The 27,818-nt window shown below is 67.4% G+C and overlaps 3 protein-coding genes across 5 annotated transcripts in view; 1 reads left to right on the top strand and 2 right to left on the bottom strand.

Annotated features, from left to right (window-relative positions):
* Nucleotides 1-156: 156 nt before the first annotated feature.
* LRRC71 (leucine rich repeat containing 71) lies at nt 157-3,758 on the top strand (the record flags this gene model as incomplete). Its single annotated transcript, XM_084303312.1, has 14 exons — nt 157-244; nt 338-454; nt 538-642; nt 783-858; nt 964-1,038; nt 1,147-1,215; nt 1,327-1,654; nt 2,471-2,557; nt 2,642-2,740; nt 2,884-2,959; nt 3,037-3,116; nt 3,214-3,322; nt 3,397-3,515; nt 3,594-3,758. The coding sequence occupies 14 exons, from the start codon at nt 157-159 to the stop codon at nt 3,756-3,758; spliced, it is 1,593 nt and encodes a 530-aa protein (XP_084159438.1).
* Nucleotides 3,759-3,803: 45 nt separating this feature from the next.
* Nucleotides 3,804-26,163, bottom strand: ARHGEF11 (Rho guanine nucleotide exchange factor 11). 3 transcript variants are annotated; one of them, XM_084302953.1, is made up of 41 exons: nt 25,974-26,163; nt 19,292-19,383; nt 18,908-19,006; nt 17,826-17,875; nt 17,669-17,726; nt 17,050-17,228; nt 16,863-16,934; nt 16,446-16,565; nt 16,164-16,218; nt 16,000-16,076; nt 15,415-15,555; nt 15,221-15,295; nt 14,725-14,826; nt 14,236-14,334; nt 13,617-13,659; nt 13,410-13,506; nt 13,188-13,310; nt 12,968-12,991; nt 12,455-12,599; nt 12,260-12,356; nt 11,768-11,797; nt 11,422-11,551; nt 11,102-11,281; nt 10,755-10,802; nt 10,068-10,255; nt 9,834-9,980; nt 9,503-9,582; nt 9,200-9,325; nt 8,985-9,102; nt 8,567-8,745; nt 8,407-8,482; nt 8,075-8,242; nt 7,865-7,952; nt 7,630-7,731; nt 7,324-7,406; nt 7,053-7,235; nt 6,685-6,951; nt 5,690-5,785; nt 5,081-5,283; nt 4,787-4,961; nt 3,804-4,542 (listed from the first exon to the last, which is right to left on the bottom strand). In XM_084302953.1, exons 1-41 carry the CDS (start codon nt 26,006-26,008, stop codon nt 4,493-4,495), a joined length of 4,500 nt encoding a protein of 1,499 aa, XP_084159079.1. In that variant the 5' UTR covers nt 26,009-26,163; the 3' UTR covers nt 3,804-4,492. The 3 variants fall into 3 exon arrangements, with proteins under 3 accessions (XP_084159079.1, XP_084159081.1, XP_084159080.1); XM_084302955.1 differs by having other exon boundaries at nt 7,053-7,232; XM_084302954.1 differs by having other exon boundaries at nt 11,422-11,548.
* Nucleotides 26,164-27,514: 1,351 nt separating this feature from the next.
* LOC311219955 (ETS translocation variant 3-like protein) overlaps nt 27,515-27,818 on the bottom strand; it is a gene marked incomplete at both ends in the record, with an annotated part of 8,176 nt that continues 7,872 nt past the window's right edge. The window contains one exon of the mRNA XM_084303311.1: nt 27,515-27,522. Coding sequence (XP_084159437.1) covers nt 27,515-27,522 — 8 coding nt within the window. The remainder of the gene's footprint in view (nt 27,523-27,818) is intronic.

The following is a 27,818-nucleotide window of genomic DNA, read 5'->3' as shown; positions in this document are numbered from 1 at the left end:
CTCCCCACCCCCACCAGATCCCCTTTAGCGGGGCCTCCCCCTCACCCCAGGGATCCTTTGGGTGCCAGCCCCAGGTCCTGGGGGGGGGGGGGTGCTGGGGATGGGGTGGGGGGGCTCTGAGCCCCCCCCCCCCGTGACCCTCCCCAGCTCCCAGCCATGAGACGGCGCCGGGAGCGAACCCCCCGGGAGAAGGCGGCGGCGGCGGCCCCCGAGGAGGAGGTGAAGAAGGGCGAGCAGGGGGCAGGTGAGGCCAGGTCCTGATGGTTTTTGTTGTTTTTTTTTGGGGGGGGACACAGCAGAGCCCCCCCCCCCCCAACACCTCACCCCCCCCCCCCAGAGGAGTACCAGTGCAGCGGTGTCCTGGAGCAGGACCTGGCCGAGCTGTGCGCCCGCGCCGGCATCGTTGCCGTCCCCGCGGTCACCCCCCGGGTGTCCCCCGCCGGCCCCACAGACGGTGAGCGGGGTGCATGGGGTGGGGGGGGGCACGGGGGGGTTATTCTGGGGGTTGGGGGTCCTGAGGCCCCCACCCCTGTGCAGCGGAGGGGCTGGAGACCCTCGGCGAGCGGCGGCACGGCCAGCGCTGCGTCCAGGTGGAGACGGAGCACGACGACCCCCGGAGCGTGCGCGAGGTCTTCCTGCGAGGTCAGCCCCCAAAAATCCCCCAAAATGTCCCTAAGGGGGACGGGGACGAGCAGTGCCCACCCCTCCGTGGAGGCTCGAGGCCACTTTTGGGGGCTTTTCCCCCTTCCCACCCCAATTCTTCGCCCTCGTCCCCCCCCCAGACTGGAGCATCGAGGAGGAGATGCTGGGGGTCCTCGGCAAGTGCCTGCCCGCCCTCCCCCACCTACGGGCCCTGCAGTGAGTGTGGGGCTGGGGAGGGGGCTTGGGGGTGACCCCCCCAGGTGCTGCCACGTCCCCTCCCCGGTGACGTGCCCCCTGATGCCACTTGTCCCCCCGCCACAGCTTTTGGAGGGCCGGGCTCACCGACCGCCTGCTCCCCGCGCTGACCGCGCTGCTGGCACGCTGCCCCGGCCTCGGGTACGCATAGAGAGGGGGAGGGTTTGGGGAGGGGGGGGGGGGGGGCAGCTTGATTAGCGTCTCGTTATCTTTAATTAAGACAATTTTGGAGACTTTTTGCCCCCGCAGCACGCTCAGCCTGGAGGGGAACCCCTTGCCGGAGCACTCCTTCCACCTGCTGCTGGGGCCGGGCAGCACGTGAGTCGAGGGAAGGGGACACACACAACGTGGGGGGGGGGCAAAATCCCACCTGGGACCCCCGGGACCCCCCCAGATGTGTGCGTGTGTCCCCCCCCCGTGTCCCCGCAGGCTGTCCCACCTCTCGCTGCGCAACAACAGCATCGGCGACGAGGCTGCGCGGCTGCTGGGGCAGAGCCTCTCCACCCTCGGCTCCTCCAACCGCAGCCTGGTCTCGCTGGTGCTCAGCTTCAACCACATCTCGGATTTGGGAGCGGGGCACATCGCCCAGGTGGGGGCTGTGGGGTCGGGGAGGGGGGCCCGCTGTCTGTGCCCCCCGCCCCTCTCAGCTTTTTCTGTGCGCCCCCTCCCCAAGGGTTTGCGCTGGAACCGCTCGCTGCTGTCGCTGTCCCTGGCGCACAACGAGATCGGGGACGAGGGGGCTCTGCGGATGGCTGAGGTGGGGTTGGGGCCCCCCGGCTCCATGCAGGGGAGCGGGATGGGGTCAGAGCAGGATGGGGTTGGGAGCGGGATGGGGCCGGAGCAGGATGGGGTCAGAACGGGATGGGATCAATGCAGGATGGGGCCAGAGCGGTATGGGGCCGGAGCAGGATGGGGATGGAGCGGGATCAGATCAAAGGAGAACGGGATCAGAGCAGGATGGGGATGGAGTGGATTGGGGTCAGAGCAGGATGGGGTTGGAGCAGGACAGGGCCAGAGCGGTATGGGGTCGGAGCGGGATGGGGTCAGAGCGGGATGGGGTCGGAGCGGGATGGGGTCAGAGCGGGATGGGGTCGGAGCATGACAGGGCTGGAGAGGGATGAGGTTGGAGTGGGATGGGGCTGGAGCAGGATGGGATTGGAGTGGGTTGGGCTCAGAGCGGGACAGGGCTGGAGGTGGATGGGGTCGGAGTGGGATGGGATCAGAGCAGGATGGGGTCAGAGCAGGATGGGGCTGGGAGTGGGACGGGGTCAGAGCAGGATGGAGTCAGAGCGGAGCAGAATGGGGTCGGAGCAGGATGGCGTCAGAACGGGATGGGGTTGGAGCGGGTTGGGATTGGAGCAGGATGGGATCAGAGCGGGTTGGACTCGGAGTGGGATGGGGTCAGAATGGGATGGGGTTGGAGAGGGATGGAGCCAGAGCGGGTTGGGGGCAGAGCAGGACAGGGCTGGAGTGGGATGGGGCTGGAGCAAGTTGGGGTTGGAGCAGAGCAGGATGGGGTCAGAGTGGGATGGGGTTGGCCCCATAACCGCAGCCCCGGCCCCGCTGGTGCCAGGTGCTGGGTCCTTTCGCTCTGACGCACGCCGAGGTGGTGGAACGGCGGCGGCTGCTGCTGGCAGAGGCGATGGAGAAGCCCCAGGCGGTGAGCGTTGTGTGTGGGGGATTTGGGGGGGGGAAGGCTGATGGGGACCCCCCCTTGCAGCGCTGTGTGGCTCCCCCCAAGCAGGTCGAGGGCAGGAGCGAGCGCGCCCCGAGCCTGCAGGGCGGCGCGGCCACCGAGAGGCTGCTCCCGGCCAAGCACAGCAAGGGCACGGCCAAGAAGAAGGTGAGGAGGTGGGCGGCCGACGTGGGGGGGGGGAGATTTTGGGGTGCCAAATGGAAAAAAAAAAACCTACTGGTTTTGTATGGGGATGGGGGGCGGTGGGGGGGGGCTGTGGCCGTGCCTCAGTTTCCCCCAAACACGAGCAGGGGGTCCCCAAAGCGCTGCCCACGGGGTGCTGTCCCTCGGAAGGACGGAAGGATGACCCGAAACAGCCCAAAAAGCGTGAGTGAGGGGCTGGGGGGGCGCGGGGGGGGTCACACCCGGCTCAGCTCCCCCCTCCTCTGCGCCCCCCCCCCCAGCCGTGACAGCGCCTGCAGACCCCCGGCCCACCCGAAGCCGCGGCGTCAAAGCCACCACCAAGGAGAAGCGCAGCACGGAGGCGAGTGGGGTGATGGGGGGGGGGGGAATGGGGGACACGGCCCTATTTTTTGGGCCCCCTCCTCACCCTCAGCACCCCCAAATCGCCCCCTCCCCAGGCGCAGGATGCGGCCGAGCCCTCGCACCCGCTGCTGGAGCCGGGCTGGCACCGCCAGGGGCAGGTCGTGGTGCCGGGGAACCGCGCGCTGCTCAACCTCAACCTGTCCCGTGAGTGTTGGGGGGGGGGTCCGGGGGGGCCCCATTCCCACCGTTATGCCCAATTTGTGCCCCCCCCCTTGCAGATAACCGCATCACGGAGCGGGGCCTGGCCGCTTTCCTGGCATTGCTGCAGGGGCAGCAGCAGGAGGAGCAGCCGGGGGGGGGCACGGGGCGGCCGGGGCTGCTGCGCCTCTCGCTGCAGGTGAGTTGTGGGGGGGGGACACGGGGGGGGGGACACACGGGGGGGGGATACACGGCCACATCCCCGCTGTCCCCGCAGAGGAACAGCTTCCCTCCCAGCTGCGAGGCCTTCGCCCAGCTCCAGGAGCTGCTGCAGCGGCGCGACCCCGTCCCCAAAGCGCGGGAGGAGCAGGCGCCGCCGGATCCCGAAGGAGAATCGGGGGCATTTTTTGGGGAGAAAAAGCCAAAAAAAAGCACAACCTGAAAATCTGACCGTGGGGAGGAAGGAAATAAAGCGCCGTGCACAGGATTGAACAGCAACCGGTCGGGCTTGGCTCTATTATATATAATATATATACCACACCCAGCGCCGCGCGCGGGACGGGGATGATGGAAGGGGGGGGGGGGGGGCACAGGCGCCCCCCCGACCCTCGCCAGGGCCCCCCCCCCAGGGGCTGGCTGCCTCCGATTGTCGCCGGCTGTCCCCCCCCCCCCCCCCCTCGGCAGGCGGTGACAAGGGGCCCCCCCTGCCTGGCTGTGGGGTGCTGGGGGGGGGGGACACACAGACGGGGGGGGCCGCGGGGTTATTTACACGGCGGGGGGGGCACGTACGTACATATTTATAGGCAGCTGGGGGCTGGGGGGGGCGCGGGGGGGGCCGCAGCACGGAGAGGAACGAAACAAAGTGCATTTATACAGACTAGATCCAGCTCTCGCGGCCGGGGGGGGGGGGGGCGCAGGGGGCGGGGGGGGGGTCGAGCCGGGGCTGCCATGCAGGGAGGGGGGGGGCGGGCGGGGGTCCCGCGCTCCGTCCTTCCAGTGGGAGCCCCCCCCCGGCAGCCTGGGGCTCGAGGGTCCTCGCGCTCGGTGCCGACCCCCAGGGGGTGTGTGTGTGGGGGGGGCTGGTAGGCAGCTTCATACTCCCCCCCCCCCCCCAACACGGCTTTTGAGTGATTTTTGGGGGGAGGTTCCCCCCCCCCCCAACGCCCCGCAGTGGGGCTAAAGGTCGGCGGTGTGAGAGGGGTCCTCGGCCAGGGGGGCTCGGCAGCCTAAAAGAGGGGGGGGGAAAAAGGGGGTGAGAGGGAGGGGGGGCGACGAGGGAGGGGGGGGGTTAAGGGGTGGGGGGGCAGTGGGAAGAGGGTGGGGGGCGAGGGGAGGGGGAGAAGGGGATGAGAAGGGGGGTGGGGGCACGGGAAAGGTGTGGGGGGGGTGGAGAGAAGGGTAAAAAGGGGGATAAGGGGGGGGGACACGGGGAAAAAAGGGGCTGGGGGGGGTCCAGGCACCGCCACTCACCCGGTGTGTTGGCGCTGGGGCCCTGCAGGCTCCGTAGGGTCAGGGGGCTGCCGCCCTCGGGGCTGGGGGGCCGCTGGAGCCACCCCCCCATCCCCGGGACCCCCCCGGGGGTGGCGTCGGGCGAGGGGCCGTGGCCCAGGGAGCGCAGCAGCTCCCGGTGGGCTCGCTCCAGGCCCTGGGGGGGGGCACAAAGAGAAAAGGCACGGAGTTAGGGGGGGGGCACGGGTTAGGGGGTGGCCCCCCCGGCCCCAAAAAGCGCCCCCCACCCACAGACGCCGCGATGGGGGGGCTCACCTTCAGCCTGTTGAGCTTCATGGTGAGCTGCTCGATGGTGCGGAAGATGAGGTCGACGTCGCGGGGGGGGCCGAGGGGCTCCGGGGGGGGCTCGGAGGTGCTGAGGCAGGAGGGGGGGTCCTGGAAGGGGGAGCCCCGGGGGGGGCTGGGGGGCGGCGCAGGCTTGGGGGGTCCCAGGGGCATGCTGACGTAGAAGTAGTTGCCTGGAAGGGGGGGGGGGGGAAGCAGTTTTGGGGTGATTGGGGGGGGGTGGGAGCATTGGGGGGGGGCCTGGTGGCCCCATAGAGTGTGGGGGGGGGATTTATGGCAGGATCCAGCCATGGGATCGGGGGGCAGCGGGGATGTGGGGGGGTTTGGTGGCATCCATCGGGGGGGCACGGTGATTGGGGACACGGCCCCCCCCTCCTTGGGGATGTGCCCCCCCCCCAGCAGGGATGTGGCCCCCCCCACCCCAGTGTCCCCTCTGGGGGGCTCCCAGGGACTCGGGGGTGTCCCCCCCATCACGGGGCCGCGTGTCCCTGCTGGGGACATGGGGACAGCTCCTGGGACACGGGGACCCCCCCCGGGGTTGGGAATTGGGGGGGGGGGGTACAGGGGGGGTCCCTTTACCATCTACACGAGCTCCGCCTCCTTCCTGCAGCTCGGGGTCTGATTGGCTGCTGCCTGCAGAGGGCGTGGCCTCCGGGGCACCCTCCTGAGCCCGGGCTGCGCACCCCGGAAAGAGAGGGGGGGGCGGGAGGGGGGGGGGTGAGCGGGACCCACCACCAGCACCCAGCACCGGCACCCAGCACCAGCACCCAGCACCAGCAGCATCCCAGCACCAGCAGCATCCCAGCACCAGCATCCCATCATGAGCACCCCAATCCTGGCACTCACCAGCACCCCACCACCAGCACCCAGCAGCACCCCAGCACCCCCAAAAGTGGCACCCATCAGCACCAGCACCCATCAGCACCAGCACCCACCAGCAGCACCCACCAGCACCCCAGCACCAGCACCCCAATCCTGGCACTCATCAGTGTCCCACCACCAGCACCCCATCACCGGCACCCCAGCACCCAGCAGCTCCCCACCAGTAGCACCCAGCAGCACCCCAGCACCAGCACCCATCAGCGTCCCACCACCAGCACCCAGCACCAGCACCCCCAAAAGTGGCACCCATCAGCATCCCAGTACCCAGCACCAGCAGTGTCTCACCACCAGCACCCTAATCCCGGCACCCATCAGCATCCCACCACCAGCATCAGCACCCACCAGCACCCACCAGCAGCACCCACCAGCACCAGCACCCCAATCCTGGCACCCAGCAGCTCCCCAGCACCAGCACCCACCACCAGCACCCATCAGCTCCCCAGCACCCCACCACCAGCACCCCGATCCTGGCACCCATCAGGATCCCAGCACCAGCACCCAGCAGCACCCACCACCAGCACCCCAATCCTGACACCATCAGCACCCACCACCAGCACCAGCACCCAGCAGCACCCAGCACACCTCGTGCAAGCAGGGAGCGAGCACCCAAATCGCATCCAGGGGCAGATATGGGAGAGAGGGGGGGGTCCCTTCCCGGTGCTGGGGGGGGGGGGCAGGCAGCAGCCCCCTACCTTTCCGGACCACCTTGTAGGCGCCGGGTTCCTCCGGTGCCGGACCCGTCTCGCTCGTGTCCCCCCAGCTGGCTCGGGATTTGGGCTCCTGGGGGGGCGCCGGGGGCTCTGCCAGCACCTCCTGGGAGGCCGAATCCTGGCTGGAGAGCACCGAGTCCCAGCCCTGGCCCCCCCCGCTGACCGACGGCGTGGGGGTCAGGTCGTCCTCGGGCTCGGCGTCGCGGCCGGGCAGGAGCCTCCGCAGGAGCAGGAGCCGCAGGTTCTCCACTGGGATATGGGTTTTTTGGGGAAAAAAGGTGGTTTTTGGGTGCCGGGCCCAGCACCCGCTCCCTTAGGGCCCCCCCCAGCTCCTCCCCATGGGTGCTCACCGTCCTCCAGGGCTGCCTCTGCCAGCCCCTCGGCCGAGAGCGGGGTGGGCTGCGGGAGGGCTCCGGCCCCCCCCGTGGGCTCTTCCTCCCCTTCCTCCTCCTCCTCTACCTCGCTGCTGTGCGGCTCCTGGGGGAGCGCCGGGGGCTTCTCCCGGCCCAGCAGCTCGGTGGGATTGTCATCTGCTGCGGGGACACGGGGACACGGGGAGGGCTCGGAGCTGCGCCCCCCAACCCGGGGATGGGGCAGCTCGGGGGTTGGGGGGGGGCTCACCTGAGGAGCTCTCCTCCGCCTCCGCCGCGGAGCTGGAGCCTCGGGACAGGATGGGGGAGACGTCGGAGTCCGGCAACACCAGGCTACGAGGATGGAAATAGGGGTTAGGCGGGGGGGGGGGCAGCGGTGATAAGGGGCTGGGGGCCATGGTGGCCACCCCCAGGTCCCCAGCGAGCCGCTCTCGGAGCAGGGGGGTGCCGCATCCCCAGCCCTGTGGGTTTGAGGGACCCCGCGGCGTGTTGGCCTCGCCCCCCCAGTGCCGACCAGCACAGACTGGGCTCCCAGTAAGGCCCCCCCCGTGCTCACCTGGAGGGGGTCGCGCGGGTGGGCTCGGGCGTCCGGCGCTTGGGGGGGAAGGTGGCGTTCCTGGTGGAGCTCTGCACCGCCTCCTCCAGCACCTCCATCCACCTGGGCGGCCCAGAGCAGCACCCTCAGCTCCTGGGGCTGGGGGGGGGGGGGGGGGGGCGCACCCAAAGGAGCCCCCCCCCCCACCACCACCACGTCCCCGCCGGCTCCCAGCGCCCGTCCCGCTCCTCCTTACGTGTTTTTCTCGGAGGACGTCAGCGCCACCAGCTCGTAGATCTGGGGGCCCAGCTCCGACGTGCAGATGATGAAGAGGGCTCGCTTGTCTGCGCGGGGAGCAGGGCGAGAGGAGGAAGAGGAGGAAGAGGAGGAGGAGGAGGAAGAGGTGGGGGTGCTTGGAGGACACGGCGGTGCCCCCGAAACCCGCCTCGGGTCCCCAAAGCCCTACCTGTGGCCACGGAGCGGATGAGCACCGAGTTGAGCTTGAGGACGGGGCTGAAGCTCTGCTTGTTGTCCGAGGAGCCCAGCGCCGTCTTGCTGTGGCACTTGAGCACCAGCTTCTCGTCCTGCTTCTGCAGCAGCACCAGCAGGTCCTCGAGGAGCAGCACATGCAGGTCTGCGGACAGCGGGGGGGCTCAGCTCCTCGCAGCCAGGAGGGATGGTGACCCCGTGGGCACGCTGTCCCCGGCTGCCCCAGCCTCGTAGAGTCCCCAAAATGCCACCGGGACCAGGGGGGTGAAAGGCTCGGGGTTCCCAAGCCCTCCCCAAAAAGGTCCGTACCCACGGTCTTGTCCTTGCTGATGCGCCAGGTGAGCGGCCCCTCGTGGATCATGCGCCGGGAGGTGAGGTCCAGGCTCTGAGGGGGGGGGCAGAGGGAGGCTGTGAACGTGGCCGGCACCGGGTGACCCCCCCCCGGGCCCCCCCAGGAGCTGGGGGCTACCTTGAACTCGGCAGCCAGGGGGTTGCTGGTCCTCTCCAGCGAGGTGGCGTCCAGGCGTTTTTGGTAGCCCTCCAGGCGGTGCCGGTTCTCCGCTTGCTTCACGGCCTCGTTCACGTACTTGAGGATGTCCCGGCACTGGTCCCGGGCTCGGCACAGCTTGTCGTGCTCCGAGGTGCCCGCTGCGACGGCGGAGTGCAGGTCAGGAGGAGATGGATTCCCCCCAGTTCCCCCAGTTTCCCCCCAGTTTCCCTCCAGTGCCCTCCCGGCCTGGCTGGAAAGCAGCACGGCCTCCGCACAGCCCCCAGTTTTGGCTCTGGGTGACAAGGGACAGGCACGAGCCCCACAGCCCAAAGCTGCCTGAGGTGTGCACGGCCCCCGGTGCCTCCCCGGTGCCCCCCCGGCACCCCCCAGCCCCTACCCTCGGTGTGCTTGAGGATATTCTCCAGCAGCAGCGGGTACTTGGTCAGGCGCTGCATTTCGGAGATGATCAAGTCCTTCAGCTGCAGGCGCCGGCACTGCGGGTTGCTTTCTGCTTCCTAGGGCGGGAGGAGGAAGAGGATGAAGGCCCCGAGGTGCCACGGGGGCGAGCTGGGAGAGCCCCGGGGCGAGGAGAGGCCGAGGAGAGGAGCCAACCTGCATGAAGATCTGGAAGCGGGTCTCCTTGCGCTGCTTGGTTTTGATCAGCTCCAGGGCGATGGACTGGTACGAGCAGAAGTCCGCAGTCACCTGCTGGATTTCCTCCTTGGCCAGGCCGTCAAACTGGGGGGGAGCACAGGGGGGGGCTCAGTCACCCCCAGGCTTGGCCCTCCCCTCCCTGACCCCATCCAGGGCTCTCCCAGAGCTCGTCCACCCCAGTGCCCTGGCTCCACAGAGCCCCCTCTACCCCCGTCCATCCTCACGGAGGAGGAGACGTCCCCAGCAGCCGCCCCTCCTTACCCGAGACAGCATGAGATCCCCGATTTCCTTGATGATTGGTCCTTCTTCCCGGAGCTTCTTCATGGATTCGGAGAGAGAATCTGGGCGAGGACGCGAGAAAACGAGAAGTGAGCTTGGGCTGCTCGAAGGGAACCTGCCAAGGAGCGCGGCACCGACGCCTGCCCCTCAACCACGCCACGCAAAGGCTGGCGACGCTCGGGCATCCCGGAGGGGGGCACTGGCAGATCCCCGAATTTAACAGGCTCTGGAGAGCCACCAGGAGAGGGAAACGAGAGGGCAGGGACGGGACGGTGCCGCCAGGTCTGTGGGGGAGAGAGAGGAGGAGGCTCACTGTGGATTTCGATCACGTCGGGGAGGTTGGGGAAGAGCAGCGCCAGCTCCTCGCGGGACAGCAGGCTCTCCTTCCTCATCCGCTGGTAGAAGAGGAGGTCGAGGACCCGCAGGATGCGGAGGTGAGACCCTTCCGTGGCAAAGAGCTCTGCGCGAGAGGCAGGCGGGGGCTTGGGGACGTCCCCCGGGACCCCCCCGAGGTGGCGATGGAGGCAGGAGACCCCCGGCTCCTTACCGTTGATCACCTCCTGCCGGTCGATCTCCTTCTGCGGCAGGCTGGCCAGCACCTCCCGGCCCACCGTGTGCTGCCAGTTCTGCGAGTCCAGCTCGGGCTCCAGGTCCGAGAGCTGGCCCTGCTCGTCCTCCAGGAGGTGAGGCAGGAAGGGGTCGACGCCGAAGCCCAGGCTGGGCGACTCGATGCTCCTGGGAGGGTGAAAGGCGGCGCGGTGGGAGTACGCCGCGGCCGCGGCAGCCAGCGAGCCCGCCTGCAGCACTCCCAGCACAGCCAATATCTACCTGGGCCCTATTTCGGCTTGAACCCGGGACCTTCAGCACAAGAAGCACAAGCCTCTGACTCTCGAGCTAACAGACTAGGTCCCCCAGCAGCCATCTACATAGGTCCATTAAGCTCCTGCGTGAGACACAAGGGAACAGAGGTGCCCCCTACCCCCCGAGGACGGGGAGCTGACCTTTACGCAGCGGGACTGCGCCAAGCCGGAGGCATCTCCGGGGACTCCCTCCCGGGGGCAGCCCTGGGCGTCGCTTCCCCTTGTGCTCTGGCAAGGCCCCGGGGGTGGGAAGGGAGAAGAAGCTAGGCAGAGCCCCTCTGACCCCCCCCCAGGTCCCCCCTACAGTGACCCCCTCCTGCTCTGTAGGAAACCGGCGCGGTAGAGGCGATGGCAGCGTTGGCCGGGCCACTCACCTGCGTCCCATCTTGGGCGTGTAGGGGGGCGTGGGGTTTTCCAGCGACCTGGGAAAGGGACAGGAGCATCACCCGCGAGCCCCCTCTGCCCACCCTGCAGCGCTTCCCACGAGATTAAACCCAATTTCCCCCCGTTTCCCATGACAAACGTCAGCCCCGGAGCTCTGCGGGCAGCCGGGTGCTGCAGCCACCGTCCCATTCGCTTGGCCTTGACCCACGGAGCCTGCCCGGGAGGCTTTTTCTCAGCCAAAGGGGAAATTTCAGGCCCCTGAGCATCCCAAATCCCTCCTGAAGGCCATGGGGAACCCAGATCCCCCCCCATCCCGGGCTCCAGCAGCGGCTCCCACCTGGTGGACAGGCTGGAGGCGGAGGACGACGCCGACTGGTGAAGCCTGGTGGCCTCGGCTGCGGCGTCCATGTCCACGTCGCTGCGGGACCGGGGCACGTTTTCGGCTTTCCGAGATTTCTTCATCTCCTCGCGGCCTTTCAAGCTCTCCGAGCGGCCCAGCTTCACCTCGGCGCGGGAGCTGCAGCGGGGAGACAAAGCCGGGGGCAGTCAGGCCGAGCCCGGAGAGGCACCAGGGACGCACACGTGCAAGAAAACTCAGGGTCCCGGCCAGAAAGAGCCCCCAGGACCACCGAGGGCACCCAGCAGCCTCCACCCTACCCGTCAGCCTCCAGCAGGTCCTCGGGGAAGCTGCCGGTGGAGAGGCGCTGCGTGCCGGGCTCCTGGCTCTCGTAATGCTGGTTGTTCTCAAAGTGCTGGATAATGTTCCTCACATTGCCGGGTTTGACTGCTGGGGCGAAGGTGAGGAAGGGACCTTGGTGAGGATGGGCAGGAGGAGCTGCAGGAGCTCAGCACGGGGGTGTCCCCAAGGCCAGCGGGCAGCAGCGGGGAGACGTCCCGAGCGTGCGCGCCCTCCTCCCGCCCCAACGCTGGGTGCCTCGGGGGGGGGGATAAACCAAAACCAAGCGCATGAGGTGAATGGCAAATAAAAGAAGAGGCCTTTTACCTTCGACAGGGGACAAAGGGACATGAAATGCTGAAAGGAAAAAAAAAACAAAAATGAGATGTCAAATCAATCCTGCGTTTCAGCGGCGAAGGAGGCAGGGAGGGAGCGAGTGAGCTGACGGCATGAGAACTGAAAGCAGAAGGGGAGGAAGGGGAACACACACGGCTGGAGGCACACGTGCGGAGGCTCTTCACCATCCCAGCCCACCCCAGCAGCTCCTGGGCCGCGGCGGCCTGCAGGATGGGGTTATTTAGGATGAATTTAGGGGAGAGCTCAGCTCAGATCCCTTCCTGCTCCCCTCAAAGCCAGGTGGGAGCACGGACGGTCCAGATAAAGGGATTCCAGCGGGCGGCTGGAGGAGGAGAGCGCGGGGGAGCTGCTGAGAGGTGCCTGCTGCGGGCGAAGGGGAGCCAAGGGCAGGCGGGTGGCTGCAGGTCTCCTCTGGCAGCAGGGCGGTGGTGAAACGGTGTCCCAGAAGGTGCCGGTACTCACTGCTCTGGGAGGAGATTTTGGGCTTCCCGATGTACTTGAGGATGGGGTTGCGCTTCTTGTCTTCCATGGCATCCTTCTCCTTCTTCGTGCTGCTGCTCTGTTGGGACACCCGAGAGGAGCGCTGGCGTCACCCCGACCTCGGGAGGGGGCAGCACCATCCCCGGGGGCTGCCACGCCAGCCAGCCAGCCCCCCACCTTCTTGGCCTTGGGGAAGAAGGGCAGCCACTTGTCCTTGTCCGGGAGGGCTTGCGCCTTCTCGCTGGCGCTGGCCACGCGCGGCTCCCGGCTGCGGATGCCCGTGTGGTTCATGTACGTGCTGAGGGCAAAGGCCATGGGGGAGCTGGAAGAGAGCAGAGCGGGAGCTGGGGGTGAGGCACCGGGACGCAGCGGTGCGGGGTGGAGGGGGTGAATGAGGCCAGGACGGGTGCGGGGTGCCCGGAGGTGACGGCTGAGAAGGGAGGAGAAGGGCAGGAAGCCTTCGAGAGGGTGAGCTGGGGTACCCCGAGGTGAGTGCTCACCCTGCTCCTTCCCCAGGGCCACCCCGAGGGCCCCCGGGGACGCACGGCACTGGGACAGGGTGCCCTGGGCCAGCACGGGGACAAGGTGCCCCTACACCTCCTGTCTGAGCCCCCCCTTTTGCCTCCTGAGCTACCGCCCGCAGTGCAGCCGCGTCTGGGCACACGCCTGCCACGTGCAGGGGTCACTCACCTCCTGTCCTCTTCATATTTGGACCTGGAAAGAGAGACAGGGAGGGATGAAAGAGCTCGTTGGGAAGGGGTTCCTCTGCTCGGCCCCCAGTGGGGTGCTCCCAGCACCGAGCCCTTCCTCCCCCCCGTGTCCTCCCCGATGCCAGCGCGCCCAGCTCCCGCTCCACACTCTCCTTTCCCAGTCTCCCCCAGTAAGGCCGGGGAGGTGGCAGGACACTCACAGGATGTCACCCAGCTGGGCCAGCTGCTTCTCGGCCACTTGCCGCTCCTTCTGGGGGTCCCCGTCCAGGTCGAGGAGGTCGTTCTCCCCGTACAGGCTCCCCAGGCCCATGGTGCGCTTCGTCCTGCGGACACACGCGGGGCTCAGCGCCGCGAGCCCGGGCACTGGGTGCAGGCACCGGGGCTGGGGGGGAAGCACGAGGAGCTCTGTGCCCCTGGGCCACCTGTAGTCCTGGATCTGCTCCTGGATCTCGGGCATCACCATCTCCTGAGCCTCAAAGAGGGCGGCTCGGACATCGTCCCCGTTCCGCAGGCGAGTCTCTGGGTGACAGAAGAGGGCAGCTGGTGGCACCGCAGCCCGAAGGGAAGGGCGCAGAGGATCCCCTGGCTGCCCCGGGGCAGGCTGTGAGAGCCTCGCCCTCCTCACTCACCGATCTCAGCCAGGAGCTGCTCCGACACTTTCACTCGGAGAGGCTGGGGAGGGAAGGTGACAGAAGAGCAGCTCAGCACCGCCTCTGCCACGCAGCGAGCAGGGCAGGAAGGGGCTGGGGGTGCTGAAACCACGCTCACACCAGCACCGAGCTGCTGGGGAAGGTGCCCGTGCTCCTGCACCACCACCCGGCACTGCTGCAGCCACGAGCTGAGAGCTTCAACGCTCCCAGACACACAAATGCCCGGCACTCAGCACCCAAAATACAAAATCCTCCGGAGCAGCGGGAGCGAAACCTGCTCCCTCCAAGCAGTAGGTGCCCCAGGAGGGCTAACGGCAGAGCCCCGAGCCCCATCCTCGCTGCCAGGAGGATGCTCCTGCTGCTCCTCCTGCTCCTCCTGCCCCGAGCTGTCGGGTGCTGAGGCCGCTGCCGTTGTGCAACGCCGGGGCACGCGCCTTACGCAATGCAGAGGAACCAGCAAAGCGACGGCAGCGGCGAGAACTCCGTTACAAACAGGGCCGTTGTGCAAGGGGCGCGACACCGCCGTGCGAGGCTGGCTCTGCAGCCGACTCCCCTCCCGCCTCCCGTCCCCACGCAGGCTCGCAGCCCCGGTCCTCACCGCGTTCCTCTCCAAGAAGATGTTCCAGATTTCCTTTCCCAAGCCCCGGGAATCCTTCGCGGCCGCCTGCTGGCACACGTCTGCGCATAAGTAGAAGAGCTGCGAGGAGGGGGAGAGCGGAGGTGGTCAGCGGGTTCGAGGCAGGAAGGTGAAAACGCTCGGTAACGCCGGACGGCGGCCGTAAAACAGGAAACGATGGCGGGGGTCCGGGGAGGGCAGCACCCTCCCCGTGCCACGCCTGGGAGGAAGGGGAGGCCGTGTAACCCTACACTGGGCTTTCCCCTCGCCGCAGGCACAGCTGGGGACGCGGCTGGCTGGCAGCTGCCTGCAGCAGGAGCCGGCTGCCGGAGCTCTGCGCGGAGCCTGCGCTTTGCCAGGGCGCTCTGCAAAACATCAGAGCCCTGAGGGACCCCAGGGAGGTGGGGAGGACCCCGAACACGCCGCCCCATCGATGTTTCCCCCCCCCGTTTGGTGTCTGTAAGGTCTTACCAAGGGGCTGGGATCGGCCTGGGAGAAGATGTAGCGCAGGAAGACCCCCAAGTGCGCCGGCCGTGACTTCAGCTTGGCCAGGTCCTGGAAGAGGGAGTCGCACTGCAGGACCCGGGGGAGAAAGCAGCGGTTAGGCAGGGAAGGAACCGAATTCTCCGCATTATCCCCACCCCGCAGCTCAGCGCTGCCTTCAACCCCATCTCCCACGCTGCTCCCCATCTCCCACCCCAATGGGACCACCGGCCGACCCTGGAGAGGCACCGCCAGCTCGACTGGGGACATCCCCGTCCCCAGTGTGGGAGAGGTGACAGCAGGGGCTGGGTGACGGGGGCAGCACGGCTGAAACCCTCCTTGGGTGGATTTCTAAATGCCACCGCTTCCCGGGCACTGGCAACAAAGGGAAGGCCGTGGGAGGGGTGCCAGCCCCGTCCCGTGAACCCATCCCGCCACCCCCGATGAGATGGGATGAAGCCAAATGGGGTTTGGCCGCCACTACCTCGTTGTTGAAGTACCCCGGGTCGTAATCCTCCTCCGGCCCGATGATGAGGGGTCGTCCCGTGCGCTCCGATCCCTGCAGGGGATGGGGGACGGTGCTGGGAGCCAGGCACCGGCTTTGGGGAGCGCAGGGACGCCCGCAGGGTCCTTCCCAGCACCCAGCCCACCCCCAGGGCAGGATCGGCCCCGTCCTACCTGCTCGGCGGTGGGGGCGAAGGGGGTGTCGGAGCCCTGGCAGCGGTGGTGGTGCTGGTAGAGGCGGGAGGTGATGACCGGGGAGGTGCGCGGGCTGTCCAGGCCGTGGTCGGAGAGGACGGAGTTGCGGTTCAGGGACATCTGCTGGGGATGACAGCGAGGTGACGGAGGGGACGGGGCTGGGGGCAGCTCTCGCCCACCCGGCTGAGATTTTTGGGGCTGTCTCGGGGGCAGTTTCCAGCTCAGAGACCCCCAGAGCCCGTTCTCAATGGGCTCGGGGAACTCGGACACCACATCCATGCTCTGGGGCTGCTGGGAGGGATTTAAGACTGGGACCACGAGCCTGGGTACGCCGCATTTCAGGGTCTGCCTTGCATAGCCCAAAAATTCAGAGCTGAGACTGCGTTTCGAGGAATTCAGCTGGCTCAGAAGGTGAAGAAGTAATCACAACCACAAACCCAAATCCTCAGTGCACAGCGCCCTCCATCCGAGCCTCGCTGCTGTCCTCAGCCCCCCCGGGTGACGGTCAGTGGGTTTCCAACCCCATTTATCCCCCCCCAGGCAGCGGTTGGGGGTCGCCCTCACCTCGCTGACGGAGGGGAACCGCTCCGTGCCCGACTCCAAGCCGCTGTCACCGTCCTGAGAGTCCAGGGAGAGGCGGCCTGGGAACGGAGACGAGGCTGAGCCCCGCGTTTGGGACTGCCCCACGCAGCGGGACGGGGAAGGGCCGAGCTGCCAGCACCGCTCACCTTCTGCTGCTCTGAAAGCGGCCAAGCCGGAGTCCCCGCAGAGCCGCCCCGAATCCTGCAAGGAGAGGAGGTGCTGGGATGCCACCAAGCGCGTGGGGACACCCGGGGATGGAGCGAGGGGACGCCCAGCTGCAGCAGCTCCCACCCACAGCAGAAAATTTGGGAAAGCACAAACATCTCCGCCACCCTGCGCGGCCACCTGCAGCCCCAGGACACCCGAACCTTAAGCAGGACACCCCAACTCTGTTAATTCCCCCCAAAACTCCCGCGCATCTCCCCTACCACGGAGCCGCCGGTCTCCTGGAGGATTTTGAGCTGCAGCTGGCTGACCCGCCGGCGCGCCCCCTCGATCTGCTCCTCCACCACCGTGGCGGGGTTGCGGCTGTACGCCTCGTAGAAGCGCTGAGAGGAGAGAAGAGGATGCTCAGCAGGGCCCCGAGCCCATCAGCTCATCCCACAACCCGTGGGGAGAGGGAAAAGGAGCAGCTGAAGGGGTCAGCGGGCTGAGAGCGCATCCGCGTGCTGCGGGTCAGCACCCCAATATCCTCCCTTTCCCCAAATGCCAGCGCAGCCTGCGGACTTTGGGATGCTGCGAGCTGGGATGAGGGGCTGAGAGAGGTGAGGTGCCCCCCGGGGGAGGGAAAACCCACCCCGGGAGGAGGATTTCCTTGGAGGAAAAGCGCCGTGGCCACGCCGTACCTGCAGCTCTGCCTCCTCCTGCCGCAGCATGTTGCGGAGAATCTGCGTGGCGTGCTTCTGCACCTCGGGGTCCTGCAACGGTGGGCACGAGAGAGAGGGGCTGAGCTCTGCACATCTCCCCCCACCCCCGGCCACGCAGGGGGGGAGGCGGGCAGGGAGGGGGGCAGCAGCGGGGAGGGTGCTCGACCTGCAGGGGTTTGGGGCCGGTGATGCGCTGCGGCGGTGGGAGCGGAGGGGGTGGAGGTGGCGGGGGGCAAGCGGGGGCGACGCGGGGAGCCCCCGGCGTGCTGACGTCTTGCTGCGAGTTGGAGAGCCCCACCGATGGCGGGGGGGAGCCCAGGAGGGTCAGAGCGACGTAGGCACCAGCTGGAAGGAGCCGGGAGCAGGAAGGGAAGGGAAGGGAGAGAAGGAGATGTGTTATTCACTGCCTGGACCCCAAACATCAAGCAAGCGTCACGGCGCCGCGGTGGCGGCGTCCCCGTCCCCGTGAGCCTGTGCAGGAAGGACCAGGACGGGTTTTCTCATCTTTTCCCCAAGAACCCCATCTTTAGGCCTCACAGCTGGGGATTTACCATGAGCCTCACCCCCCAGGAGCAAAAAGGGATGGAAAGCTCTGGGCAGCAGCAGGCTCGAGGCACCCCGGTGCCCTCCACCCAGGGGGAAAACCACAGCAGCAGGGGCAGGACTGAGAAGCTGCTGGTTCTGCCTGGGCTCTCTTTTTTTAGGGCCCCGTTTTCCCTGCCGTGGGGCAGATCGTGCCCCCCCCCCCCCCCCCCCCCTCCTCCACAACCCCTGGCCGTACTCACACTTGATCAGCTTGACCACCTCGAGGTGGGAGCTGTTGGTCACCATCATGCCGTTCACCTGGCGGGGAAAGGAGAAAAGAGGAGAGGAGAAAAGGAACGGTGTTAAGCTGGGGTGTGTGGGGCAGCAGCGGCGAGGGGGGGGGCCGAGGGTGCTCACCTTGACAATGCGGTCGCCCTCCTGCACCCCGGCTCTCATGGCTGCTCCTCCTGCCACACAGTGGGGACACGGGGACGTCACCCGGGGCAGTGGCACGAGGCCCTGCACAGCCCCCCAGCCCCAGCCTTTTCCAGCCCTGGCTGGATCTGGGACCCCCCCACCCCCAAATCCGGGCTCCCCCCATCCCCAGGGTCTCCTGCCCGTCCCCGGAGCCGCCTCCATCCAAAGGCAGGAGCGGGGCCCAGGAGGAGCAGCGCTGCTCTGCCTCCTCTCCCCCTCCCCGGCTCTGTAACAAAGCCGTGGAGGTTCAAAGACGCGAAAAATGCTCTTTTTCTCCCCAGCCAAAACCGAGAGGAAATGTTTCCATCAGCTCCCGACTCCGGGCCAAGGACCCGAGACACGGCAGCGAGCTCGGGGAGTGGAAAGTCCACGGGATTGCCGGGATTCCTCCGGCTTCAGCGCTCGCCTTGTTGGCAGCTGGAGGAGCCCGGGGGGTCTGCGAGTGCCCCCCTGTCCTCACCGGGCCACCCACGCACCCCTGACCAGGCCCTGAGGGTCCCCGTCCCCCTCCCCATCCCCCTGGGACGAGGGGGGGTCTCTCCACGCAGCTCCCGGTGCAGGAGAGAGGAGCCGCGGCGCTACCCTGCCCTCCAAACTCGCAGCGTTTTCCCTTCCCTATATTCTCATTTTTCCTGGCTTTCGGGCTAGAAGGGCGAGGGTGGGGGGGGGAAGGAGGGAGGAGGTGGGAACATCCGCTGTAAAATAAGCAGCTCATTGTCTGTCTAAATTGCTGCTCCCAGCCCCGCCACCCCGCAAAGTCATTATACGGCAGAAGCTGCAGCGTCTCCTGCAGCACAGCGCCAAGAGCCGCGGGGCTGCTGGGGCTGTGTTTACCCAGGGCTTGCCGAAGGGAATTCCCCAGCCACCCACCCGCCGGCTGCACGGGGAGGGGGTTGGGGGGGTCCCTGGCCTTAACCTGGCGCTGTCCCCGGGTAGCCTCACCCCAAAACCTCCTCCTTTCTCCGGGGGAACCTCCCGAACCCGGCTGCGGGTCCCCCCGCCGTCCCCTCCGCCCCCCTCACCTGGCCGCACGGACTGCACCAGGACGATGCGGTCGCCGCTGACCGTGAAGCCGAAGCCATGCTGGTCCTTCTGGATGATGACGCAGCGCTGGACCAGGCCTGGGGAGGGACGGGAGAGGAATAAAAAGTGAGGCTCCGAGCTTCGGATGCCCCGGTGCACCCGGTTTCGGGGGCCACAGCCCCTCCTTGGGCCCCCTGGCAGCAGCAGCAGCAGGAGCAGGAGCAGCAGCCACCCCCTCTTCTGCAGCCCCCCAGGGGCTTTTTGACACCCCGTTTCCCTCCCCAGCCATGTCCCAGGGGTGGATGAGAGGCACTACCAGTGCTGGGTGCTGCTGGGTGCTCAGCACCATCCTGGAGAAGCCGCCGAGGGGCAGCGCAGCCTACCTGTGGTTTCGGAGGAGTCAGAGGGCTGGCGGCGGTGCCCGGGAGACCTCCGCTCCGAAGACGAATCGCCCAGGGAAGACAGGCTGCTCAACCTGCGGAGGAGGAGAGCGGGGTCGGGTGGATGGAGCGACCCCATGGCACCGCCAGGACCCGGGACCTGTTCCCTTCTCGGCAATAACCAATGCCCGGCGCTGGAAAGCATCGGCAGCTGGCACCCATCCGTCCCCCCTCGTCTGCCTGGCCTCAGGAAAATGTTTCTCCCAGCCCAGCCCCGCCACCGGGCTCGGGGAGAGCCCCAGGGGATGCTCAAGGTCTTTGGTGGAAAGAGGAGACGAACGGATCAAGAGGAGGGACACGCGACGCAGCCGCTCACGGGACCCCAAAACCACCTCCCAAAACCACCTCCCCGTGTCCTGCGCTCCCTCCGGGGCTTCTCCTCCTGCCTGGCACCGCCTCGGAGGCTCGGACACCGCCTGCACGAGTCCTCCCGGCCTTAGGAAGGAGCAGGGACGGGGGGCAGGAGGCTGAGGGGCTGCGGGAAGCCTGGGGAGAGAGCGAGCAGCCTCTGGGAACGCAAGGCACCCCTGGCGCTCCATCTCCTGTAGCTCCACCTCGTGCCAAGCTGCCCCGTGCTGGCACCAAAACCCAGGCTGCGGGAGGTGGGGGGCACCCAGCAGGGTCCCTGAGCGGCCCCAAACCTCCCCCAGGGGAAGGAAAGTTGGAGCCCACGACAGCGCCAGCCCCAGAGCCTCGCTGCTGCTTTCCAAGACGCAACGGCTCCCGAAACCACAATTACAGGCGCGCTGGGGTAATTGCGCCCCTTTCCGTGGGATCAGCACTCTCCTGCGCGGCCCCTCCCTGCCTGGCACCCCCCGGCCGAGCCGGAGAGCCATCGGGGTGCAGCCTCTGATCTCCTCGGTCCCGTTTTCAGCAGGTCCCCCGGCCTCCCTTGCTGAAAAGGGGACAAAATCAGGCCTGGGGACGCACCCGTGGCCTGGGAGATTTGGTGAGGGCTTAGAGGAGACGGGAAACGCCGGGACAGGGCCCTGCTTTGAAGGCTTTGGGAGCAGACCTGCAAGCAAACCCTCAGCCCCCCCAGCCTCGAGCTGAGCCTCGAGGCAGCTTTCCCTCCTGGCACACGGGAGGCACGGGGGGCACGGCGATCCCGCTGAGATTACCCACGGGATTACCCGGCCGGTCAGGCGGCGCCGTTTATCCAGGCCAAGGAAGGATCGGGCTCCTCTTTTGGCATCGCCCCGGATGCGAGGACTTAAGAGGGGAGGCGCTGACGAACGAGGCTGGGGCTGAGCAGCCTTTTAGGGCCGGCTTTAGGGCGAGCTCCCCGGTGCCCAAAGGCACCCAAAGGTGCCCAAAGGTGCTCACGTGTGCCCAGAGCCCGGCCGGCAGCCCCCAGCCCTGCCCCAGCATGATGAGGGGCGACGCCAACGCCACGCTTACAGCGGGATCCCCTTCCCACACGACCCGCGGCAGCCAGGCCAGCGCCAGCTTATTTCTGTCTCCGAGAGTCGTTTAATTCGGCTTTGCGTAAGCTTCTTCCTAATTGACTTACGGGGAGCCAAAACGGGGCCGTTTTTAACCAAAGGCTGCGCGGGCGCTTGCGCCGGCCCGACTCGGGTCCCAAACCAGCACCCGCAGGAGGATCGGCGCTCAGGTTTCCCTACAAGCTTTAACTCCACGGCCCTTCAGGCTCCTCTGGGGCCCGAAATTCCTCGGGAATTGCCGGCTGACTCACGCCAGTGCCCCTGACTCATCGGGTCCCGGCACAGCAGGAGCAGGGCCAGGCTCCGGCCGCTCGCCTGCTCCAAAACAGCCCTCGGAGCGTCCCCGTCCCCCCCCAACCTCTCGGGTGTCCCACGCTCCGCTTGGCCCAGGGCATGTCACATTACTAGGCTGAGGTTATTTGCCCCGATTCCGGCTATTTTTAGCTCAATTATCAGCTCTGGTCGGGATCTCCCCCCTGGAAGCACGCTGAGGGTGCGGAGGCCCCCACGGCGAGGCACGAGGGCAGCTCAGCACCCGGCGGGGTCGAGGTGGGCACCGCCAGCTCTGTCCAGCTCCTTTCCCTCTTTGTCTCCTTGGGGACAGGGCGCTCTGGCCAACTCAACTCGAAAAAGGGGGGAAAAAAAATAATAAAAAGGGAGAAAAATCAGCAGCCACGCTCCGGAGCAAGCACCTAGGGCCCGGCCCGCGCTGCCACCTGAGGAGCCCACGCAGAGCGAACGGCACCATTAGAAGATTAAGAGGGGAACGGAATCAAACCCGCCAAGTGGGTCAGCCTCCAGCTCTTTTTTTCCTTCCAGGGCTCCAAATGGCTGCTGCCTGCAGTCCCCCCTCCCGGGGACACGACGCTCGGACACGGGCGCGCCGGCACGGGCCTCGCCGGCGGGGCGAGAGCGACAAATCGGGGCAAACGACGGCAAAACCACAACTTGGGGAGGGAAACGCGTGTCCCGGGGGGGTGCCCGACTCGTTGCCCGGCGGGCACGGCGGCGGGATGCGGCGGGGGAGGCAGCGCCGCGCCGATGCGCCGCTCCCCGCTGCAAGCCCGCAGCCCTGCCCAGCCGCAGCCCTTCCCGTGCCGGCCGCCTCCCGATATTTGGGGACAGGAAGGAAGGAAGGAAGGAAGGAATTTCAGCTAAAAATGATTCAACTTCCTCCCCTTCCCCCCCCCCACCTCCATCCCCACGGCGCTGCAGAAGGAGACGGCGTTTGCCCGGCCGCATCCAGCCCCGGCACACGTGCAGCGCCCGGCGGCTTCCTCGTCCCTGCCCACGCGGGAGCCGGCTTCAGTCCCAAAAATGCCCCCCTGCTCCCGCGGCGGGGCCCGGCCGCTCGGCTGCTGAGCGATGACGCACGGGGGAAGCTCGTAATGATGGGTCTGCTCCCAAGTTTGTGCGCAGAGGCACATCGCAGCCTTGCCAGGGTGCTGCCGGCCGAGCGAAGCGCAGGGCGCGCGGCCCCATCCGCACCGGGGTCCCCGTGGCTGCCGAAAAAAAACCCCGCAGTGCCAGGAGGCTGCGGTCCAACCTTGCCCATTTTGGGGCTTTTCTGCAGCAAATCTCCCCCTGTTTGTTTATTTTTTAGTTTTTATTTCTGAGGGAGAGCGGCGGAGCGAAGCCTCGGCCCGTGGGTACCGATTTCCATTTTGCAAATCGGATGCAAAGCCCCCCCCCTCCAGCCCCGTCCACGCCGCAGCTAACCAAATTCAAATCCCTGGGTTCCTGCAGCAGCAACCTCGCTGCAGCAGGCAGGGGATTCTGCGAGAGCTTTGTTTAAATTAAGGATTTTAATTAAAAGGAGGAAAAAGGGAAAAAAAAAAAAATAATAAAAAATTAAGCCGGCGAGCGCAGCAGCCCTGCTCGTTTATTGGCAGAGCAGGCGCCGTTCCCCGCGTCTCTAATTGTCTGTGAGCTGCAAATTTTTGTAATGCCAGGTCCCTACGGGGAGGCTGCACCTCAGGAACCGGTGGGTTTTGTAAAATGTGCCCACGGAGGGGACACGAGGGTCCGGCCACGGCCCTCGCTTGGGTCCCCGGTCCCTTCGCTTGGGTCCCCGGACCCGCAGCGTGGCACAGGGGCCCCTCGGAGCGCCCCGGTTGTGCCAAGCAGGGCAAGGGCCCGGAGTTGTGCCGCGGGAGCGTGTCCAGAAGGCTCCCGTTGCTCAAGAGCCACGAGCCGTGCCCGTGGGGACCGGCAGCAGCAGCACGAGGGGCCAGGAGAGGCGAGGAGGAGTGAGGAGAGGGGTGAGGAGGGGCAGCGCCCCGCTCGGAGCCCCGTTGCCGAATGCCACCGGTCGGTACCGCGACCGGCGGGGGTCAGCGAGCGCCAGCAGCAGCCCCGCGTGCTGGGAGCCCTCTCCTCCCACCCGATTCGGTCTGAAAAAGCGCCCGTGTCATCCTTCCCCTCCCTGCCTGCGAGGGAAGCGCGCCGTGGGAGCGAGGAGGGAGTCAGACAGGGCCAGCAGGGCCGGGATCCCGAGCCCCCGCCAAGGAAACGCGGTTCCCACGCGGCGCGGGGCCCGGATCTGCCAGGAACGGGGCCTGAACCTGCGGGGGAAAGGCAGCGAGCGGCTCGGGCTGGAGCACGAGCACCAAACCCTGCCCAAACCCTCCCTGCCAGCGCCGCCGGGGCCGATCAGCCCCGGATAAACCCGGCCCGGCAGAGCTGGATGCGCCAGCGGCCGCCGACAGCGCTTTGGGGGCGCGAGACGTGGGTACGGCGGCGAGATAGGGAAGAGGTGTGGGTATAGGGCTGAGATAGGGAATAACCTGCCCCACAGCGGGGCGAGGTGTGGGTATTGGGGTGAGATAGGGAAAAACCTGCCCCGCGGGGACGTCTTCTCCCCAAACGCCCTCGTGGAGGCGAGCCGTGCGCCCCGCGGCGGGGCAGCTCGCGGCTCCTCGTGTCGGCGCGGCTCGGGAAGGAGCGCGAGCAACAAGGACTCGGGGAACACCTCCTGGGTCGTCCCCTGGCCAAAAATTCCCCCAGGAGGGAGGCCGAGCCCAAGTGGGAGCCCCGGCTGCCCCCCTGCTCTCCATAAAAGCAGCCCGGGGAGCCGGGAGGAGCGGGGCAGCCCCGCAGGGGGGGGAAATTCCTCGCCTTGACCCCTTCCCACGGCGCCCGTGGCTTCGAGAAGCGGCTCCGGGGCCCTTCGGGCACCTGACCTTAAAGAGCGGCGGAGCCGGCGGCTATTTAAAGAGCGCCGAGCGGCCCCGTAACGCCCGGCGCTGAGCGGTGTCCCCCCCCCCGGGGGCTTTTATTTCTCCTGCTCCCCCAGCCAACAGACCCCAAAAGCGAAGCCCCCTGGTTTAGGGGTGGTTTGGAAGGCCCCGCTCCACCCCGCAGGTGGAGCCCAGCGGGGGCAACGTGCCCCCAGCGGGGCTCCCCGCACCCCCCGGGGGTGCTCGGGGCGAGCACCGTCCCCCCCCTAAACCCCAAACCCTGCCCCACGCTCGGGGCCGTCACGCGAGTGGGGTTGCAGCCCCCTCCTACAGGGCTGTGTCCCCACAGGGGGACGCCTGACGGGGGTCCCAAAATTGAGCCTTGGCCATTTGGGGACCCCTGGCGCAACCCCTGTGTTTTTTTGGGGTACGACGCGCAAATTCGTGGCCCTGTTCCTCACCCTGCCTGCCCAGGAACGAAAATACCCATTTCCAACCCAAAAAGCCACCCGGTGTGGGCAGTGCCCGGCGCCACGCTGCCCACACCGGGATGGGACACAAGCGGTGGGTACGGGGTCGGTGCCACTCTCCCTGGCCATATAACAACCCCGTCCCCATCCCAGAGCCAGGAGTGCCCGTTTCTTGCGGATTTCACCCCAAAAACAGCCCCAGCCCCCTTTCTGCCCTTTCTTTGCCCGCTGGGGGGCTGAGAGCTGCGGGAGGTGTGGGGGGGGCAGAGGGGCACCGGCCCCGACCCCATAACCTGGCAGTCACCCGGCCACCCCTTCCCTGGGACGTTTGGGGAGCTGCACGCACCTCGTTTGTACTAATTACAATTAACCCCAGGCCTCCCCGTGGGGCTGGCGGGCTCTCGGTGCCCCCCCCCCGGGGTCTGCGTTGTGCTGGGGGGGGGCAGGAGGCACGGGGGGGACCCCGATTTCCCCAAATCCCCGGCGGCTTTGCCCTGACCCCGCTCCCCGATGTTGGACCCCAACCCCATTTCATAGGGCCCCCCCCCACTGAAGCCCCCCCCCCCGGCCCCCCCCAAGCACACCGAGAGCCAAATTCGCTAAGGGGACACTGGGGGGGTCCTCACCGGGACCCCCCCCTTTGGTAGGAACCTCCCCTTTTATAGGGACCCCCCCTTTTCATAGGGATCCCCCCCCCTTCAGAGCAACCCCACTGAAGCCCCCCCCCCCAAACACCGCCAGGATCCAAACCCACTACGGGGACACGGGGGGGGGGCGTCCTCGCTGGGGACCCCCCTTTGGTAGCAACCCCAATTTAATAGGGCCCCCCCTTTTAATAGGGCCCCCCCTTTCACAGCAACCCCACTGACCCCCCCCAAGCGCACCAGGAGCCAAACCCAGGACACACACGGGGGGGGGGGGGGGGGGGCGTCCTCACCAGGGACCCCCCCCCCACTTTCATAGGGACCCCCCCCTTTTGTGGCAACCCCCCCTTTTTCACAGCAACCCCACTGCGACCCCCACCCCCTATAGGATCCCCCCCCCACCCCACGGGGGGGCATCCTCACAGCACCCCCCCCTTTCCCTACACCCCACCCCATCCCCTACACCCCCCCTTTCCCCCAAAACCCCCCCATTCCCCCCTACAACCCCCGCCCCCCCCATACCGCTCGGAGCCCCCCCCCACCGCCCCCCCCCCTCTTCTTTCACCCCCCTCCCCTTCCCCACAGCGCCCCCCCCACCCCCAAAACCCCCGTTTTTAACCCCAAAACCCCTTTCCAACCCCCAAAACCCCCCTTTCACCCCCCCGGACCCCCAAAACCCCCCCATAAAAACCCCAAAACCCCCCCAAACCCCCCCCCCTTCACCCCTTACCCCCCCTCCCCCGGGGGCCGCCCTCTCCCCTCCTCTCCCCCCCCCCCCCCCGTAACCCCCTCCCCAACCCCTCGATCCCCCCCCCAGGCCCCTTCAAACCCCTTAAAAACCCCCCAAAACCCCCTTTAAACCCCCCCGGGCCCCCCCCCCATTTTACCTGTCGAGGGCTCCTTGCGGCGGCCCCAGGCTCATGGTGCCCCCCCCCCACCCCCCAAAAAAAAAAAAAAAACAAAAAACCCCGGGGCCTTTTTGGGCTCCGCTCTCAGGGCTCCGGGAGCCGCCGCCGCCTCCTCCCCGCTTCCATCCTCAGCGGCTCCGGGGGGTGGCGGGGGGGTATCCCGCGGCCCCCCCCACCCCGAAAAATTCGGTTTTCCCCCCCCCCCCCAAAATAATAATAATAAAAAAAAAAGCCACAAACCCCGGCCGCCCCCCCCCCCCCCCCCCAACCCCGCCCGCCCGGCGGCGCTGGGGGCCGGGCCCAGGGAGAGGCCGCGGGGCCGCTCCCAATCCCCGCGCGAGGCCGCGGCGGCTGCAAAGGGGGGGGGGGGGGAGGGAAAAGGGGGGGGGTTAAAGGGAAGGGGGGGGGAAAGGGGAAAGGGGGGGTTATAGGGGAAAGGGGGGGGGAAAGGGGAAAGGGGGGGTTATAGGGAAAGGGGGGGGGGAAAGGGGAAAGGGGGGTTATAGGGGAAAGGGGGGGGAAAGGGGAAAGGGGGGGGGAAAGGGGGAAAGGGGAGGGGTTATTAGGGAAAGGGGGGGGTTTAAGGGGGGGTTTGGGGGTTATAGGGAAAGGGGGGGGGTTAAGGGGGGGTTTGGGGGTTATAGGGGAAAGGGGGGGGTTTTGGGGGGTTGTAGGGGAAAGGGGGGGGTTAAGGGGGGTTTGGGGGGTTATAGGGGAAAGGGGGGTTAAGGGGGGTTTGGGGGGGTTGTAGGGGAAACGGGGGGGGTTTGGGGGGGGTTTGGGGGGTTGTAGGGGAAAGGGGGGGGTTTGGGGGGGTTTGGGGGGTTGTAGGGGAAAGGGGGGGGTTATAGGGGAAAGGGGGGGGTAAAGGGGGGGTTATAGGGGAAAGGGGGGGTAAAGGGGGATTTGGGGGGGGATTGGGGGGGTTGGGGGACGCCTTAGGGGACGGGGGGGTTGGGGTTTTATAGGGGAAAGGGGGGGGGGTTATAGGGAAAGGGGGGGTAAAGGGGGGGGTAAAGGGGGGGTTTGGGGGGTTATAGGGGAAACTGGGGGGTTTAGGGGGGCGTTGGGGGACGCTTAGGGGGCGGGGGGGGTTGGGGTTTTATAGGGGCAAAGGGGGGGGCGTTGGGGATTATAGGGGCGGGGGGGGTTGGGGACACTTGGGGGGCGGGGGGGGTTTAGGGGTATGGGGGAGTGGGGGGGGGGCTTGGGATCTTATAGGGGCGGGGGGGAGTTAGGGGTCCTATAGGGGAAAGAGGGGGGCAGGGGGGTTGGAGACACTTGGGGGGCAGGGGGGGGTTGGGGGGACAAGGGGAGTGGGGGGGGGTGGGGTTTTATAGGGCGGGGGGGGGGGGTTGGGGACCGCTTAGGGGGCAGTTGGGGTTTGGGTCTTAGAGGGGCAAGAGGGAGTTTGGGGTCCTATAGGGGAAAGAGGGGGTTTGGGGTCTTAAAGGGGGCAGGGGGGGTTGGGGTCTTATAGGGGTAGTGGGGGCTTGGGGGACAAGGGGGGTGGGGGGCGGTTATGGTCCTGTAGGGCAAGTGGGTTTTAGGGCCCAATGGGTAGTGGGGGTTTGGGGTCTTAGAGGGGAAAGAGGGGGGGTTGGGGGTCCTATAGGGGCAGCAGGAGGCTGGGGTCCTATAGGGGCAGTGGGGTTTTGGGGAGCTTTGGGGTGGTGGGGTTTGGGGTCCTATAGGGGCAGCAGGGATTTGGGGACCCTCAGGGCCACATGGGGGTGGGGGGGGTCAGGAGGCACTGATTTGGGGGAGCCTTGGGGACAGCGGGGATTTAGGGTTCTTTGGGGACAGCAGGGATTTGGGGGGGGC

Source organism: Netta rufina, assembly GCF_964035555.1.
Source record: "Netta rufina genome assembly, chromosome: 29".
Classification (NCBI taxonomy): domain Eukaryota; kingdom Metazoa; phylum Chordata; class Aves; order Anseriformes; family Anatidae; genus Netta; species Netta rufina.
Note: the sequence above shows the minus strand (reverse complement) of the source record. Positions and strands in the feature narration are given on the sequence as shown.

What these genes read in the sequence shown, in the direction of transcription:
- ARHGEF11 (XM_084302953.1), bottom strand. Translation starts at nt 26,008, where the DNA reads ATGAGCCTGGGGCCGCCGCAAGGAGCCCTCGACAG. An exon ending in GGTTCCCCTCCGTCAGCGAG is followed by an intron (nt 15,556 to 15,999) that starts GTGAGGGCGACC and finishes CATCCCCAGCAG; the next exon opens with ATGTCCCTGAACCGCAACTC. An exon ending in TCTTCCCCAAGGCCAAGAAG is followed by an intron (nt 12,357 to 12,454) that starts GTGGGGGGCTGG and finishes GTGTCCCAACAG; the next exon opens with AGCAGCAGCACGAAGAAGGA.